The sequence below is a fragment of the Gymnogyps californianus genome, chromosome 12 (genome assembly GCF_018139145.2).
Source record: "Gymnogyps californianus isolate 813 chromosome 12, ASM1813914v2, whole genome shotgun sequence".
Classification (NCBI taxonomy): Eukaryota; Metazoa; Chordata; class Aves; order Accipitriformes; family Cathartidae; genus Gymnogyps; species Gymnogyps californianus.
Genome location: NC_059482.1, coordinates 21,475,332 through 21,491,743, shown reverse-complemented (window position 1 = coordinate 21,491,743; position 16,412 = coordinate 21,475,332). Strand labels below are relative to the sequence as shown.

General features: G+C 57.3%; 2 protein-coding genes across 2 annotated transcripts in view; both read right to left on the bottom strand.

The window, feature by feature from the left end:
- Window positions 1–16,412, bottom strand: part of LOC127021089 (breast cancer anti-estrogen resistance protein 1-like) — a 44,131-nt gene that overhangs the window by 8,530 nt on the left and 19,189 nt on the right.
- CFDP1 (craniofacial development protein 1) overlaps window positions 12,147–16,412 on the bottom strand; it is a 99,040-nt gene continuing 94,774 nt past the window's right edge. The window contains exon 6 of the mRNA XM_050904027.1: window positions 12,147–12,309. Within this exon, the coding sequence (XP_050759984.1) occupies window positions 12,147–12,309 (163 nt within the window). The remainder of the gene's footprint in view (window positions 12,310–16,412) is intronic.

The following is a 16,412-nucleotide window of genomic DNA, read 5'->3' as shown; positions in this document are numbered from 1 at the left end:
CGCCTCGACGGCCGTCGAGCCCGGGCTTGACGCCGCCGCACGTCAAGCCGCAGTCCCTGCCTGCAGCTCTGGCGCTGCCGGCATCGGCATGGAGCCGGGAGCAGGCTGGGAGGGCGGCTGCGGGGCTCCCTGCGAGCTGGGGGCTCGTGGGAGGCACGTGTGCGAGCTGCACGGATGTGTGAGCTGCAGGACATGCAAGTTGCATGGGCCTGCACGAGCTGCAGGACACGTGCGAGCTGCATGGAGGCATGGGACCCGCGAGCGAGCCTGCGTGAGAGCCGCGGGGCCGGCGAGCGAGCGGCGCTTGCCGAGGCAGGCCAGGAACGCACCTCTGCCCGTGCACATGCCTCCCAGCCCGCCTTCCCCCGCCATGGCATTTCCTCTCGGCCGCGCTCGCCCTCGGGGGCTACCTTTGGGCCACGCCAGCGTGCGGTGGCGGAGTCAAGGCCAGATTGCAAACACATGCCCTTCCCCAAAAAGCGGGGCTCGTTCCGCTCCCGGAGAAGCACCACCACCGTCCCCCGGCACCGGCAACCTCCCCGCACCGTCCCCTGCTCAGAGGCAGGTTCCCCATGCATCGCTGGCAGACAGGGAAACTGAGGCACAGCCGAGGGTAGGAGATACCGGCAGCAGGGACTGCGGTCGCACCCGCAAACCGCAGCCACCCCGGCAGGTGCAGCCGGAAGACCGCGGTTTCCTCTTGCCGGTGACAGCGGTGACAGCGCAGGGGCTGAGCCCCGTGGGCATTCCCAAAACAGGCTCCAAGCTCCCTGGCCCCTCTCCTGCCGCCGCAGCCGATCCCACGAGACCATGGTGTATTCGCTTCGCAGACCCTGAGCCCGGCGAGGGCCCGCCTGGCCGGCAGCGAGGGTCTCTCCTGGGATCCCCAGGGCGTCCCCAGGGTGAACCTGCCACCGCACGGCTTCGGTAGGCACCGAGGGGCCGCGGGCTCCCCGCTTGGGTACTTTAAAGCAGCAGGGATTTTATTTTTCCCCCTCCCCGTGGTGACGCTCAGATCAAACCGTCCCCTGTCGATACTCGATCCCGGCCATTTTTGGTGCATCGGAGCCAAAATCGCTGCTTGCATCTGCTGAGCACCCTGAGCTGGCAACGGCTCCCGCACCCCTCTGCTTTCGCAGCCAAAGCGCCCGGGGGCGACAGGCACCAACAGGTCTCCCTTCGGCTTCTCCCACCTCTAAGAAAATGAAACGCCAAAAAGAAGATCAAAAGTGGGGCGTTACGGGGGCCCTGCGGCGCTGGGGATGCTCAGAGCCCGGTCGGCACAGCCGGAGCATCCCCGTGCTGCTGGCGGTGGGGTATGGTGAGGGCCCCCACCGGTCCCACACCGTGGTTCTTCACCGGCTCCAACTCCGGCTGGGCTGGGCATTTCAGGATGGATGCTGCTCGGGATGCAGGTTGCCCCAGCAACGGTTGCTATGGAAAACACTTCGGCAGCAAAATTTCCAGCCATATTCATGTGTCCGTCATTATCTTTGGGAGAGTCCCCGGCGTCCGGCGAGCCAGGCACAGCCGGCTCCGCACCGGGCAGGCTGCCGCTGCGTCGCGGGGGACTGTCTGTGCCGGGCCTGGCTTTTCCCCGGCTTTTCCCGCTGGGTCCTGGCGTGGGAAGGTGTCAGAGGACCCCAAAGGGGGGGTTCAGGGGAGCACGGCGGGCGTGCATGGGACCGGGGGAGCAGGCTGTGCCGTGCCATGCCACATTAATTGGCTAATTGCCGATTAACGCCCCATTGGCCCAGCCATGCCCCAACTGTCGGACGGGATGCGTTTCGGTGAACCCATGCCGGGGCACAGCTCTGGGACAGCGGGACATCCCGGGAAAGGGGGTGGCACTGGGACGTTTGCGGGGCTGGAGCCATCCCCAGCGAGGATCAGCGGCTCCGGACGGGGCTGCCTGCTCCTGCCCGCAGCACCTGCCTGCAGCCCCGCCAGGTCCCTGCTTTGGAAAGCTGCCTCCCACCTCCTGGAGCAGCAATAGGATTACACGGGACTGAGTCTCCTAGCAATGAACGGAGAAATAAATCCTATAAGGCAGGACGGGATTTATTAGACTTCAATATTCTGGAAATAATGAGGACATTTCTCTTGGCTTGTAATATCACGGGACCCAACAGGATCACAACAAGGATTTATCCCCATGCCTTTCTGTGGCGCTGGGTCGGTTTTTAGCTGTGGAGAGGAGATGGTGGGGGAGACCGCTCGCCTTTCCGGAAAGCAGGATGGTGGGGCACCCCCTCATCTCCAGAAAAGCCGAGGCGGAGCGCAGGCCTCGGGCTGCCCCAACAGTAGCGGCTCTGTTCATCTCCCCATTCATCCCCGGCGAGGACTGGCACTGATCCTCGCCCCCGGCCGGGGCTCGCCGCTGGGAGCGGGAAGGGCTGGCTGTGCCACCGCCACCGGCTGAACTTCAAATGCCGGTGCCAGCACCACCGCCGGCGCGAGGATGCCCGGGGTGGGGACCCTCGCTCAGACGGGGTGGGAGACCCACGAGCCGCCCCGTTACTCCCTGTTAGTCCTGAACTCACCGCAGCCAGAAACCCCGCTGCGCTGCCGGATGGGACATTGCTGCGAGGAAAAGAGGTGGGAGAGGTTGAAAACAGCAGCTTGGAGAAGAGGATGCGGTGCCCCCAGCATCACCTCCGGGCACCAGCCCTTCCCAGCCCCGTCCCCGCAGGGAACTGCTGCCTGGCTGCGGGGAGATGCCTCCCGGGGCCAGCCCCGCGCTCTGCTCCCTCCTTCTCCGCCTGCCAGCTGCGGCACAGCTCACCATCACGCTTTGCCCCATGGCGGCTCGGCCAGCCCTGAATCCCATCACAGTCCTTGGACGGCCCGGCAGTGGCCCACGGGATGCAGCCAGCTCTCAACCTCTTCCCACGTCGAGAGCCGGACATTTATTCTCACATCCCTATCACCGAAGCAGCTTTAAATGCACGACGTTACCTCCCCGCCCGTGATTCCCGTGGCCCCGTAACAGCCTCTCCTGGGCAGCCTCCCCAAACCCCACCAAACGGCTCAATAAAGGCGAGCCCGCGGGCGCGGGTTGGACGCAGCCGGTTTTACTGTGGCTCTGGAGCGCGGCCGCCGTGGCAGAAGCCCGACCGTCGGGGCACACAGACACAATCGCTGCCTTGTTCGGGGCCCAGCTGCACAAGGGGCCCCTTCAGGCGGCCAGGGAAGGGGGAGCTCCTCGGGGTGAGGTGATGCTCGGGCCATGAGGGACTCCTTGCAGGGCCAAAATTATCCCGAGCAAATGCCCCGGGTGGGTCTCAATCCACGGAGGACACGTGAGTTTCCCGGAGAAGATGGCTCAAGGTGGGAACGCTTTGAAAGAGGGACCCACATCTCTTGGGAGCTTTGCTCTTCCAGAAAGCTCAGGGCTGCGGGGATGCCGAGGGCTGGCGGGTACCGGGGCCACCCCCCTTCGTGGGAAGGCGGCTGGGCAATGGAAATAGCAAGCGGAGTCGGGTTTTGGCTTTTTGTTTTTCCTTCCTAAGCAGCCAAGCTGTGTTTTCTGGAGACCTGTAAATCACTCCTCGTCTTCAGGAAAGAGAGGCGAGGAATACATGATCCAACCAAGCAAAAACGCGGGACGCTTGGGAGCACGCACAGAGGAAGCCAGGAATCAGCCCCAGGCTGGAGGCTGCCTCCCGGCCATTCCGCCGAGCCCGTCCCAGCTTGCCAGGCTGGGAGCTGGCACTGCAACCTGGCATCCTCCAGCCGAGCCGGGCACGCCACGCTGCCGCGAGCTGGGGAGCCCAGCAGAGAGGGGAGCTGAGGCTCTCGGCCACCGCCGTTAAACTGCGCTTTTCCAGCAGGTCAGGTTGCTTCCAAGATTTCAAAAATTTCCACGTTTGCTCAGCTGAAGGGAAGGAAAAACCCAGAGAAGAGAGGCCGGAGAGTTTGTGGAGAGCAGAGCTGGGGCTGGCAGGCAGGATCCTGTAAACTGGGGGTCGCTGATTTCCCAGTTTACCAGCGTGCCGGCGGAGGCTGTGCTGGCCAGATCCCACTAACATACCGTTAGCGTGCGTGTAAATCCAAAGCCATCCCCCCAAGCCATCCAGAGCCCGATGCTGCTGCAGGGCTCTCTCTGGACACAGCCTGGAGCTCTTTAAGGCTTTTAAGAGCAGGGCTGGGTTTGGTGCCTCTGGCCTTTGGATCTCCAAAGGTTGGATCTCCGTTCAGCTCTTGCTCATAATACAAACGCTCAGAATTATCTTCCATTTCTAACCTACTTTTCACCCCAAGATGCTGCCAAGCTGCTGGAGCAGAATGAGCCCTAAAATGCAGCCGCACTGGAGGCCTGACACGGCAGGCAGCACCCAGCAGCAGCCGGGATGCTTGTGCCGCGGCAAAGATTTCGGTCGGCAGTCCCCAGGGAGCCCAGATGCCACGGGGACCCAGCCTGTGCGGGGGTGACACGACCCTTCCCCATCTCTGTCCAGCGTGCGAGGCCCCAGGACCGCAGTCATGAGGGGACGCAGGGCAGAGAAGATCCCCGATATCCCTCCTCTCCTCCTCAGCCCCAGCAAAGCGCAGCAGAAGGCAAATCATGTCCCCTGCTGCCTGCTCAGCGCTTCCAGCGGGCCCAGCCCTCCCAGCCCCGCTTGCGGCCGCCCTGGCTGAGCTGCTGCCCTGCGCATCCTCGCCGTCAGCGAGGATCTGCTGCAAAACAAGCAACAAGGCTTGCCTTGGGGTCCCTGCTGGGAGGTGTCCTGCGAGCAGGGCAGGACCCCGGCTGCCTCCCCAGCCCAGCACACGGGGAAGAGAGAGGGGCCAGAGATGGTCCTGCACCACCACCCCCAAGCGGGACAGCAGCCCGGCTACTGGAGCAGCATCGGCCTTACACCGCAGCCCCCCCCGCCCCCCCCCGAGGTCCAGCCAGGGCTGCTCGCTGCCAGCCAGGAGTCCCGAGCTGAAACCTCCCCACAACGGTGCCCTGGACAGGGACTTCAGTTGTTTTTGCAACCAAAACCAAAGCAGCAACTGGCTTGGAAGCGTTTGGAGATGAAAACATGTCATCACCCCTGTTGTTTTGTTTCTGTCCAATTTCAGGCTCGTTTAAGCAGGTCCGTAACAGCTGATTCTGTACATAACAGGGTGCCAAAGGCTGCAGCTCCCCCCGAGCACGTGCTGTTTTGTTCTCGTCTATCCTGCAACATGGCCACAGAGCAAGGGCTGACTCAGCAGCCGACACGTGAGGCCAAAGCCGAGAGCACGCTCAGAGCCGCGGGCAAGGGGCCCAGCGGCAGCATCGCTCGCCCCGTTAGCAGGAGGGATGGGGCTTGTGCCGCTTTCCCCCCCGGCACAGCGCCGGCACGGCTGCCCCACCGAGCGGGCTCAGAGCATCCCGTGGGGAAAGGCCGGTGAGCACCTCCGCTCCGAGGACGTGCACGGGCCAAACATCGGGAGCTGCCAAACTCAGTCAGCGCCAGACCAGAAGGGACGGTGGAGATGACGGTGCGTTGCCGGCCTCCAGCTCCGGCCGCTTGCTCCACGCCCAGGCGCCTCGGTCTGCCCTCCCAGGCAGCTTCACTTGCTGAATGTCCCTGCGTGGCCATGCCTTGGGTGGGTTTCCTTACTCCTGCAGCACTGCTACAGGAGGACTACGTTGTCCCCATCACGCCCCAATTCTGGCTTTAATCTCACCGCCAGCCCCAGTACTGCAGAGGGAAAACGATCCAAGCACTTGCTCTGACCCTCGGCTGCTATCAAGGCAGACACGGGCACCTCTGAGCAGGGATTTTCACGATCCCAGTCAGACACTCCTTACTGTATGTGACCCTTAATTTCTTTGTCCTCTGCTTCCCGCACAAACCACGCTGGCAGCATGCAAGAGTGCTGGGATGGAATACTTTATTCACGTGAACGCTCAGATCCTGGCCCGTCCCGCCTGCTGCAGCTGCTCCCATCTTCTTGACAGCGTGAACAAGGAAGGATTTCTTCATCGGCTTGCTTAAAACCCCCCCAGCATCATCAGACCCCACAAACAAGTACAGACAGTTCGGCTTTGTCCGGGCAAGAGCACAGCGCGGAGGGGCAGGGAGCGCTGCGGGGCCGGCAGAGCGGGGAGAAGGGCTCCAGCCCACAGCTTGCGCACGCACAGCAGCCACGAAACCTTCCCGCAGCTCCGCTCTCACAACCAAAGGTGCCAGCCGAGCCTTAACCCAGGCTCCAGCACCCTCCCAGCCTTGGCGGCTCCTCCTGCTGCCAGAAGCACCCGGGTTGGCAAAGGATGGGTGCCACCATCTCTTCTCCTTGGAAAGCTGCCTGCCAGAATCACGCTGGTTGCTTCTGTCACCTGCTGGGCCGTTTAACCCTCAAAGTGCCCCTGCCCACTGACAAATACCCTCCCCAAACTATTACAGTAAAAGGAAAAACCTGTACGTTGAGACATACAGGCTGAGTCTTGGGTAGAGAACAGTTTCCGTGCTTGGCGGTCCGGCGGCGGCTGGCAGCCCCCAGCCAGCGCTCGGCACAGAAGGAGCAGGATCCCCGCAGCCACCCCCGCCACATCAGGGCTTCATTCTGCTCAGTCTGATGTCACGTTCGATTTCGAACTGCCTGTGATCCACGCGCATCCAGGAACGCTTTCCTCTCGATGTACCTGCAGGGAGGCAGAGAGGCAGAGGCTGTAAGCAGTGCCCGTAGCAGCCAGCGCTGCCCCTAGCCCGGGGCAAAGCCGACCCGAAGGGATGAGCAGGGAGGGAAGGCATCATCGGCCTCCCTCCTCTCTCTCCACGAGCTGATCGCTGCACTGAGCATCTCCTACAGACACCAAAACTGCTCTGTGGCCTGCTGGGTGTCTCCTGGGGGACTCGCAGAGGTCTGGGGTGAAGGGTCCCTGTAGGCTGGAGATATGGGGTGGCTGCTTCTGGTTCCAGCTCTGCTCTTACGGCTGAGAAATGACCTTCACAAACAACTTGAACGGGCTCACATCAGGTCCTCGGCGGGAGAGGCAGCTCTGATGCTCCTCCCTGGCTGCCCAGGCGACCCTGCCCACGCACCCCCAGCAAAGCATCTCAAACCCAACCACAGCAGCACGACCCACGATACAAGCTGAGAACGGGCACAGGGAGCATTAGGGACGCAAACAGCGTCACCCAGCAAGCCTGCAGCAGCTCAGGGATTCAGGCCAGGGGTTTCCCAGCCACAGACCAGCTCCTAACCACCGCTGAGTATTTACTTCTCCCTCTCAGCGAGGCACCTGAGTGCTGCAAGGAAGAAGGCGAGCATGCCCGTGCCTGGAAAAGCACCTTGCCGCTCATTGACGGCATGCAGCTGAATTTTAATGTACTTTGCTGCAAACCCTTGCCACAGATAGCCCGGGGCTGTGCTACTAATTAACCTACAGAGGGAGCGAAATTGCAATTCAAAACAGGAGCTGTAATTGAATCATCACAATTGTTTTGCATTTGTTCCAGGGTGGCAAACACTCGGCTCTCATGACAAGGTCATTACGCTCGGCACCGGCGCGAGATGCATGAGCCACTGCGTTCGGCTTCTCTCTGCCGGTCACTGCTTTTCCTGCGCCGCAGCTGGTGCCTGCTAACCAGAGAAGCCCATCGCTTGAAAGCAAGACCGCAGGAAAGATGAGCATCGCAGGCTCTGCACGTTTTCCAGGCTCCCGGGTGGCTGGCAGCGTGCACAAAGGTGCCTCAGACCCAACTGCACGGGAAGGTTGAAGCCCCTCCCACCACCAGCAGCGGTCCCTCTGGACAGAGGGGCTCCGCTGCCGTTGGTGACGAGGTCTCTGCTTTACGCTACAACTATCGGACCGGCGCTGAATGTGCTCCCAGCACCAGGGTGCCTTCGCCCTTGCTACAAGGGACGGCCCTGACACTCCTGCCCACCCAGCCATCATTGCAAATGAATTAATCCAAATTCATTTCAGCGAGTGATCCCCCGAGGGGATGAACAGCCCCGCGCATCCCTGCTGCCACCCCGTTCCATCACAGCCCGAGCCCGTCTCATGCTGACACAACTGGGTCAGCTCATCTCCGCCGGCTGCGAGGGCAGGGGCCCAGCGCGGCGTAACGCAGACGATGTGCTGGCCGTGGGGAGATATTTGTCTGGCCCCCTGCCCCTTGCCGTCGGAGGAGGGCTGTGCACAAGGCCCCCCTCCCCACGCCGGCTCAGGAAAGGCGGGCAGGGGAGTGTTGCTTCCTTCATCCCCGCAAGCAGGGAGGTGACCCGCTCCTGAGGCCGGGCTCGGAGAGGCCACGGGAAGGAAGTCGGGGGGGGTCACGTTATGTATTACAGCGTGTCATATTGCTGGGCGTGTGGTTTTCCTCCCCCTCCACTGCTAAACACCAACCGCAACCACAGCCGGGAAGGCCAGGGACAGGGGTTACGCTGTTAACCTGGGAACACCCGACCGCTTGGGCAGCAACAGCCCGAGCTACTGAATTTGCAGCTCCTGTGGCCCCTCTGGGACACCCTTCTCCCAAACCCCAGCACGGGTCACAGTGCCTTCCTCCTCCTCCTCCTCCTCCACGGCTGCCGTGCCTCTCCAGTGGGTAGGGACCAACTCCTGGGGATCGATACGGATCATGAGCCAGGAATTGCGGTCTCACGGCCGCAGCCAGTGGCTCTGCATGGAGGAGGAACCGCGACGTTACCCCGTGGCGTTGTCCTTGGCCGGCCACAGAAAAGCACCGTAGGGGCCAGAGCAGACCTCAAGGCACTACCTGTGCGTACACCGGGGTTTACGGGGCAGGCAGCCTGGGAACAAGCCCAGCCGGCTTGTACTGCCTGTACACGGAGGCTGGAGGTGCTGACGGACACAAGCAGGGAAGCAGCAGGTCTGCAGGGTCGGTGCAAGCCCCCCTGCGCCCCAAACCCTGCGCCCGAGCTGCGGCTCCGTCGCCGGTTCCCAGCCTGGCTCCGTGCAGCCGACAGCAAGGCGCTCTGCCAACAGCAGTGCAAAGTGCACGAGCGAGGCACAAACACCCGTCCTGCGCTTGTCTAAATAACCTTTGCTACCTGAATCAATACCTTCCCGTAAATTATCAGCCCGCGTGAAAACAGGGCGGCTGTGATCCACAGCAGAGGAAGGTAAATTTGTTGGGAGAAGTGGCTGTCTCCGCTAACGAGGGCAGCCGCAAACTGCTCCGGGGAGGGTTTCATTGGTGCTGCTGTCCCCTGCCAGTCACCAGCAGTCACCCAGTGCAGGAGCGCACGGGGCCGGCCCGCACCCGGAGCAGGGCTGCTCCCACACTGGGCCTGCCCTACAAAAGGTGGCCCAATTAAGAGGCCGCTACACATTTCCATTTATAAAGCACATCAGAGAGATCGACAGCAAAGGGATAGCTGCCTCCGCTCCTTGTTTCAGCCCCTCCTGTCAAATCCAGGGCAGGCCTTCAGGATCTGACACAACCAGGCTGCGCAAGCCCGGATCCTGCTGCTGGGGAAATGCAAATCGCTGTCTGGGGCTGGCGATAGGAGAGCCGGAAAATCAGAGGCAAGGGTGGACACAGCCACGGGGCAGCATGCGTCCCTCTGCTGCAGGAATCCGGGGCCAAGCTGCGGCTGGCTGATAACCGGCATCAGCAGCAGAAAGATGCCGCGGCCCCGTTGCTCAGCCGGCCACCAGCGTGCTGGCCAAGCACATGTTGCTGCCGGAGAAGGGCTGGGGAGCTCCGGGCTGTGAACAGCGATTTCTGCAAGGTTACTGCAAAAAAAAAAAAAAAAAAAGAAATTCAGCCTGCCTTGCCTTTCTGAGCAAAAAGAAATGCCTCCCGCCTTCCTCAAGACACGCATGGACCATCTCTGTAGTGCACAGGCATGCGTAGCATTGGGCAGACACCTCCAGGAGCGGGTTGTGGCTTTCCTCGTCAGGCAGACGTTTACAATTACAAAGCAGGACATGCAGGGACCAGAGGTTTCCAACGCACGTCGGCACCAGGGATAAAGGCAGCGCCCCGCTCCCTCCCGCCTGGGTTGAAGGGTTAGCAACCGCTCATTACAATTTTTATAGCTATGTGTAAATGATTGCCCGCTGAAGGGTGAGCAGAGCCGACATTATTAAAGGAGAAGAGGCAGCTGGGGAAGGGACAACAGGCTCCTGCAAAACAACCTGAAGCCGGCAGCAGCTCTGTAACGGCGCAGCACGCTTCACACCACGGGCGTTACAGGCGGCCTGTAAGCAGAAATGCAGTGGGCTGCGCGTCCATCGGTGCTCCTCCCTTCTCCCTTCCCTTTACCTTGAAGGTGGATGTAATTCACAGCGAGCAGATACTCGGTCGATCCCTCACATTACATGCCTGACTAGCACAAACAGATTTTTAAGGAGTGCCTAAAGTTATCACGGCATCACATTTCTCATTTGTTAATGACAGAAAGTGCTTGCAATAGCCCAGCGGATTTTGTAGCCTGGGATGTGACAGGCAGCAAACCCAAAGCTGTCCAAGCTTACAGAGGCTCTTAAAATTGCTGCTCTGCTTTGCTCATCTTTTCAATGTGCTGATCCTTCTTCAGCCTTCAAGGACCATTACGTTAGTGTCTCCGGAAAGGTTTGCCAGGCGTGAAGAGCGAGCTGTCCTGCTTGTATGGGGTGGGAAAGGAAACAGCACTGGCCAAGAAAGGTTGACGTACTAGGTTTGAACAAGCAAGAGGTGCCACAAAATGCTCATGCAGGGCAGCCTGGCCTGTTTTGGCATGTACAGTCCAGCTGAGAGTGATGGACCCTGATTCAGGCTGATGCCACCAACCATGGAAAGAACCAGTGTGTCCCAGCAATCGGCAGAAGATGGTCTGGCTTTAATTGTGGTACTACCACCATCAGCCCAGTCCAGAGCAGCGAAAGCCCAAAGCTGTTAACATACTTGGCAGCCACTCAGATGTCTGCGGAGGGCAAGTTCTCACTCCACATCCCATCGGGACAAGCCAGCCAGGTGCCACAGACAGAAACAGGACCCTTTCCTGGAGGGGGGTTCTCCCAAAGCAGCCCGCAGCTCCTGATGGGGCTTCATGGGAGCAGCTCCCCCTCCTCCTCCTCCTCCTCCACCTCAGAGCCTGGTACGCGGCCTGGCTCTGCCTCCAGACTCCTGGCACGGGCCATTTCAATGGAGAGCCTCACGTACAGGGCTCTGACCATGACATTCGCCATGCCGCAGACGGCACTGAGGACGATCCGGTGCACGCGCGCTCTACCACACCTGTACGCAATGTAAATCGCTCACCTCCTTGGATTACAAGGAACTCAGAGGAACGCCCTGTCTGCCTCCAGCGCTCCTACTGAATCGCTCTACTTGTTCAAGGGCCAATGTCCAGAAACATATCGGGGCAGATCTGATGGAGAAGGGGTATCGTGGAAGGGTGCAAGGCCAAACTGAAAAAACTCAGCAGTTATATCTATTTGAAATACAAAATCCAATCTGTTGGAATGCAGAAGCTCTGAGTTTTTCCCGCAGAGTAAAAGAATAGCTTACAATAAAAATACATTTTATGAGCTGTCCAGTAAGCCAGTTACGTTTTCCCAGAGCTTAGCAAAGCACTCGTAGTGGAAATGTCGCTTCTGATCTTATTATCCTTCCCTGCAGTGCATGTTATTAACTTTCTGTTTTATTTACAGCATCGCCATTTAGTTTTACGATACTTCCATTAACTTCATTGGAGTGAACATTGCTTGATGCACACAATCAACGCCCAGTGCTGCCATAATCTTTAATGCACCTTGCCAGCTGTTCTGGGTATGCACACACCTTTACGCAGGAGGGAGGAGGACAGACGCAGCTGGAACATGTCATTTGAAGAATGGAACAAAAAGCATACCTCCCAATTTGAGACTTTTTTTTTTTAAAAAAGAAAACAGGGCAAAGGCAATTGTGTTTCCTCATGGGAGTGCTGCATTAGACCGGTTCACGCTGCATCTGTGCCACTAGCAGGAGAGATGACGCACAGCCAGACTCTACTTTAGCTGGACTTGAAGACCTCACGAGGTTGTTAGCAGGAGGTGATAGGTGCTTGCAGACTTACCTGTCTCCCTGTGATACCTAGTACAGCGACTGGTTTATATATAAATCCTTAAGAAATCCCATGGGTTTGCTGAACTCTCTGTAGCAAGCGATGGGTTCCTACGTGTATAGGAAGTGGGGGAAATGCTTGCCTACTATTAGGTAAAGTCCCTCTTACCCGTCTTTCCCTCGGTTATGGATTGCCAGCTCCTCCACAATCCCCTCCTCCTCCTTGAAGTTCTCCCAGTCCAGTTTAGATTTCTCCAGTGTGCTCATCTTCTGCTTTTTGGAGCCAATCTTCCCCAGGAGGCTGCTCATACCGCTTGGCCTCTTCACCCTGGTGGAAATAAGAGAGCAAATGTTACTTCAACGCAGGAAGACAGCCTCAGTTAGCAATTAAAAACGGAGCTGAGAAACGTCACGCATGAGAGTGGTGGCCTTGATGGTGGTGAGCCACCGCCACTAAACAGATGGCCACCAACTTCAGGCAGCCTGCAGGCAGCAAGGTCACGCTTCCTGCAGATCCTGCTCCGCCGTTCCCCTGGAAGCAGCAGAGTTCATTACACACGTATCTCAAGTGCTGCTTTTTGTGAAAGGGCTTTTTCATTTATCTTCTTAAGAGAACAGAAAGCTTTCAGGCCAAAAGAGATCATTAAATCATCTAGTTTGACCCCTTGTATATACCAGGCCAAGCCATTCCACTGATCACCTCTGTGCTAAGCCCGGTTCTTTGTCTTCGGTTTAAAGTTGTTTTCTGGAAGGGATCCAGCCTCAGTGCGTCACCAGCGCTGACAACACATCTAGGAATTAACCATTTCATTGGTATCAACACGTCTGTTTGCAACGTGATTTCGTCTAGCTTTAGGTTCTGGTTGCCGCTGCTTATTCTAAATCCAAGAGTACTTTGGTGCCCAGGCGGGTCTTATTAGTAACGTACTTGTACACCGTAACGAACTTACATCTGAATTATTTTTTTTGACAAACAGATGGAGCTCTTTATGCCTCTCATTGAAATGCATTTTGTCCCAGCCCGTACGTCATTTCTAAGGTTTTGTCCCCCGCTTACGTTTCAACGCTCTTCGAAGACAGGGGCACCAGAACTGCCTGTAACCCCCACCCTTCTCCTGATCACAAATCTGTTTGTTTCCAAGGATCGCCTAAATCCCGTTAGTTACACCATCACGCGACACGTTGAGTCCCAGCGCACGTGCACTGCGATCCCACGCCATCTCCCAGGTCCCTGTTTAGCAGCAAGACCACCTTGTTCTTTCATCTCCTTGTTCTCAGAGGACCGCAATCCCACCCACATGGCGGGGCCCCCAGATCTCCCCTTTATGCTAGGAAATGCACACAGAGGGACTCGGGTCAGCCGGGTCACCCTCGGAGGAAGACAATTCTCAGGGCTAGGAACTCGTAAAACAAACTCGTATTAACTCTTCTTAAACCCCCCCAAGGAGAGGGGGCAAACAGCATCCCATTGAACTCGGTGTTTACACACATTCCAGAGATAACTTCAGGTCTGCAGGGCCTTTGCCTCTGCAAGAAGCCGGAGAGGAAATGATTCTCGTTCCTGAGAGATGGAGGAATTTGGGGAGGGGGCCCCAAGGAAGGCAGCCAGGTGAGCGTGGCAGACTGCTCTCCATCAGTTCTCTCCAAGCACAGTCCTGCCCGGGAAGCCGTTCTTGGGAACGTATCCAAAGCTGTCCTTATCGGATCATTAGCGTGCTTTATGCTTCCATAATTTGCAAGCCTCTAAAGGAAAATAATTCTGCAGTTTATATGGAATTAAATCAAAGAAAATGACATCTTTGTAAGCCTCAGCCAGAAGATTCTCAATGCAAGAATGGCTGGCCATGGTCACTTGGGTTGCAGCTTCCTGACATAGATATATTTGGGGTACAAACCCTGGATTAAGGGCATCTTGGCAGGCTCCATAGCCACCGGACAAAGCTGCCTGCCCCTCCTCATACTGCCCAGCCAGAGGAGCAGAAATATCCTAGGACCTGGCCCTCTTATTTCCTTCAGTCCCTGCCCACCGCTGGAGAACGTGCCAGCAGCCCGTACTTTTCACCCTGCGAGAACACAGAGCAAGCTGGATGCTCTTTTATTCACCTTTATGCCTGAATGTCTCATCAAGATGTCTACAGCCCCACATCATGATCACGCAATAAAACCTTGATCCTCGCTCAGCCCCCTATTCTCCCTTACTTTTCAAGACATGATGGCTCGGAGTATCCTTATCTGCAGGTAGCAGGAAAGTGGTGCAAGGGGGCAAAACGTGCAAAGATGTTCTCAGCACAAGATAAAATTGGAGAGATTAGATTCCTACATCTGGCTATCCAGGACTATATTTGAGCCTTGCACAACCACCAAACCCAGTATCAGATGCATGTTCAAGTTGCGAGGGAGTGGGAGGAGGGAGGTATGACAATTAAGAAGGCAAAACCAAACAAAATATTGGGCAAGCATCCCCTGTGGCATTCCCTGCTGAGCAGCCGCCTGGATGGCAGAGCCTGGTGTTCGTGCACGGCAGTTCCTTACGCTGCACTGGGAGGCCTTGGGTTTAGCAGGGACTTAAAGTAAAGATGCTCTGAGACAGATCTAGAGAAGTGCTATGGCTGATCCAGCTGGCAACACTCCTCTCCCCCAGCCTGGCAGGCAGAAGGTGTTTAAATTAACACAAGGTATTCAATAACACATTTCTCTGAACACACTTAACTTTCCAGACTCGCTTATGCTTACAGTTTTGCCTCCCTTTGAAGCAGGAGAAGCAGGATGCAGAAATGGAGGGTGTCGTCCTTTGTCCCTAGATGTCTCCTAAATGGTTTTTGGGGCAAAGAACCCTGATGGCATAAGAGCCATCTCACCTGTCCAAGGGCACTCACAGCTTACCTGCATCCACCAGCTCTTCCATGGGTGGGAGCCTACAGCCACTGTACAGCTGTACTACAGACAGGCCTGACTCTGCAAAAGACACAGCACGCACCTGGAAAACCCACTTGAAGCCATTTCAGGATCTCTCCTGGGTGTTAGAGGAATGCCTGCCCTGCAGAGTGACAAGCAGGCTCAGAGGCAGGCTCGCACACGCCGAGACTGATGCCTTTTCGGCTGAACCTCGGGCTGTCAGCTGCCGGTGGGGAAGAGCTGAGTCGGGACAGGGGCCAACTGGCCGGGCTGGGCTGCCGCACAAGTCCCTGCACGAAACACAGACTGGGACACGCTGACAGGCAACTGCCATCCCCAAACCACAGCGGAGGATATACACGAGGGAAGGGAACCAAAGGCAAGATGGTTCGTGGCCAGAGGTGGAAGCAGAGATGGTGCCGGCTTCGCAGCAGGGAGCAGGGGCTGCAGGCTAGATGAAGGTCGCTCGTCACACTTCTTTTCTCCCATGGTAACTCCTGGCATAAATTAACAACGTCTACATGCACACATCCATCTGTAACAGTGCTCAAGACCTCTATGCCTCCTCTTGGCCATGGATCTCAGGAATAGCCCTTAAAAGATACAATTCACCCCATGTTTGAAGCTACAGAGCCTAGGTTATGAACATGGACCTCCATCAAGGGCTTCCAGATAGCCACAAGAATACTTGCAAGTCAACAGTTCCTTCAAGGCAAGGGAATCTGACGAAAAAGGGCAGGCTATGTTGCACCCTTGTGTTGATGACTACTCCAAAAATACTGCTAATATCCAATGTCAGCCCCATGCTGGAGACGGGCCCTGGGCTGGATGACCTGGCTCTGCTCCTGCCCGGACAATTCTGTGCTGTTTGCAGCAGGACCAAGCCTGGGCCAGGCAACGAGACGGAGCCAGGCACGGGCTGAAGGACATGTTCGAGTCTGCTGCTGAGTCTTCACTCCATGCTGAGCAGCCTTTCATCACCCTGAATAAATCCAACAGCAAACCTGGGGTGGGAATTCCTATGCTTGTGCCAAAATGAAGTAAATGAGAGACATTAAAGTCCAATTAAAAACTTGCTTGGCCTTAAATGCCTCATCTATTTAAAAAGCAAGTAAAGGGGCCTGATTAATTGCATTCAGTGCCAACATGAGGAATTATTACCCTTTTTGTACTCATTAAGGGTATCTGCTGTGGCATCTTTAATCACTAAGGCATTTAAAAGAGAGAAAGTAATTTGCTAAGACATAATGGATCCCGGGGATGAGAATCAGGACAATCGCCTATTTAGGACACAAAGACACGCTCTTACTTTCCACGATTAAAAAGCACGGCCAAAGTCAGCCCCTGAACCAGCAAATAAATGTGCTGGCGAGCTCTGCCTTGGTGGGGGATTCCCCTGCCCCCATCTAATGTCTTCAGGACAAGGACCGGGCCTGTGCATCCCCTGGCATGGTCACACACAGGACAAGCAGCAGCCAAGGGCTCCCTTGCTGTCCCACCACAGGCGAAACCACTCTGTATTCCTGTCGTTAACAA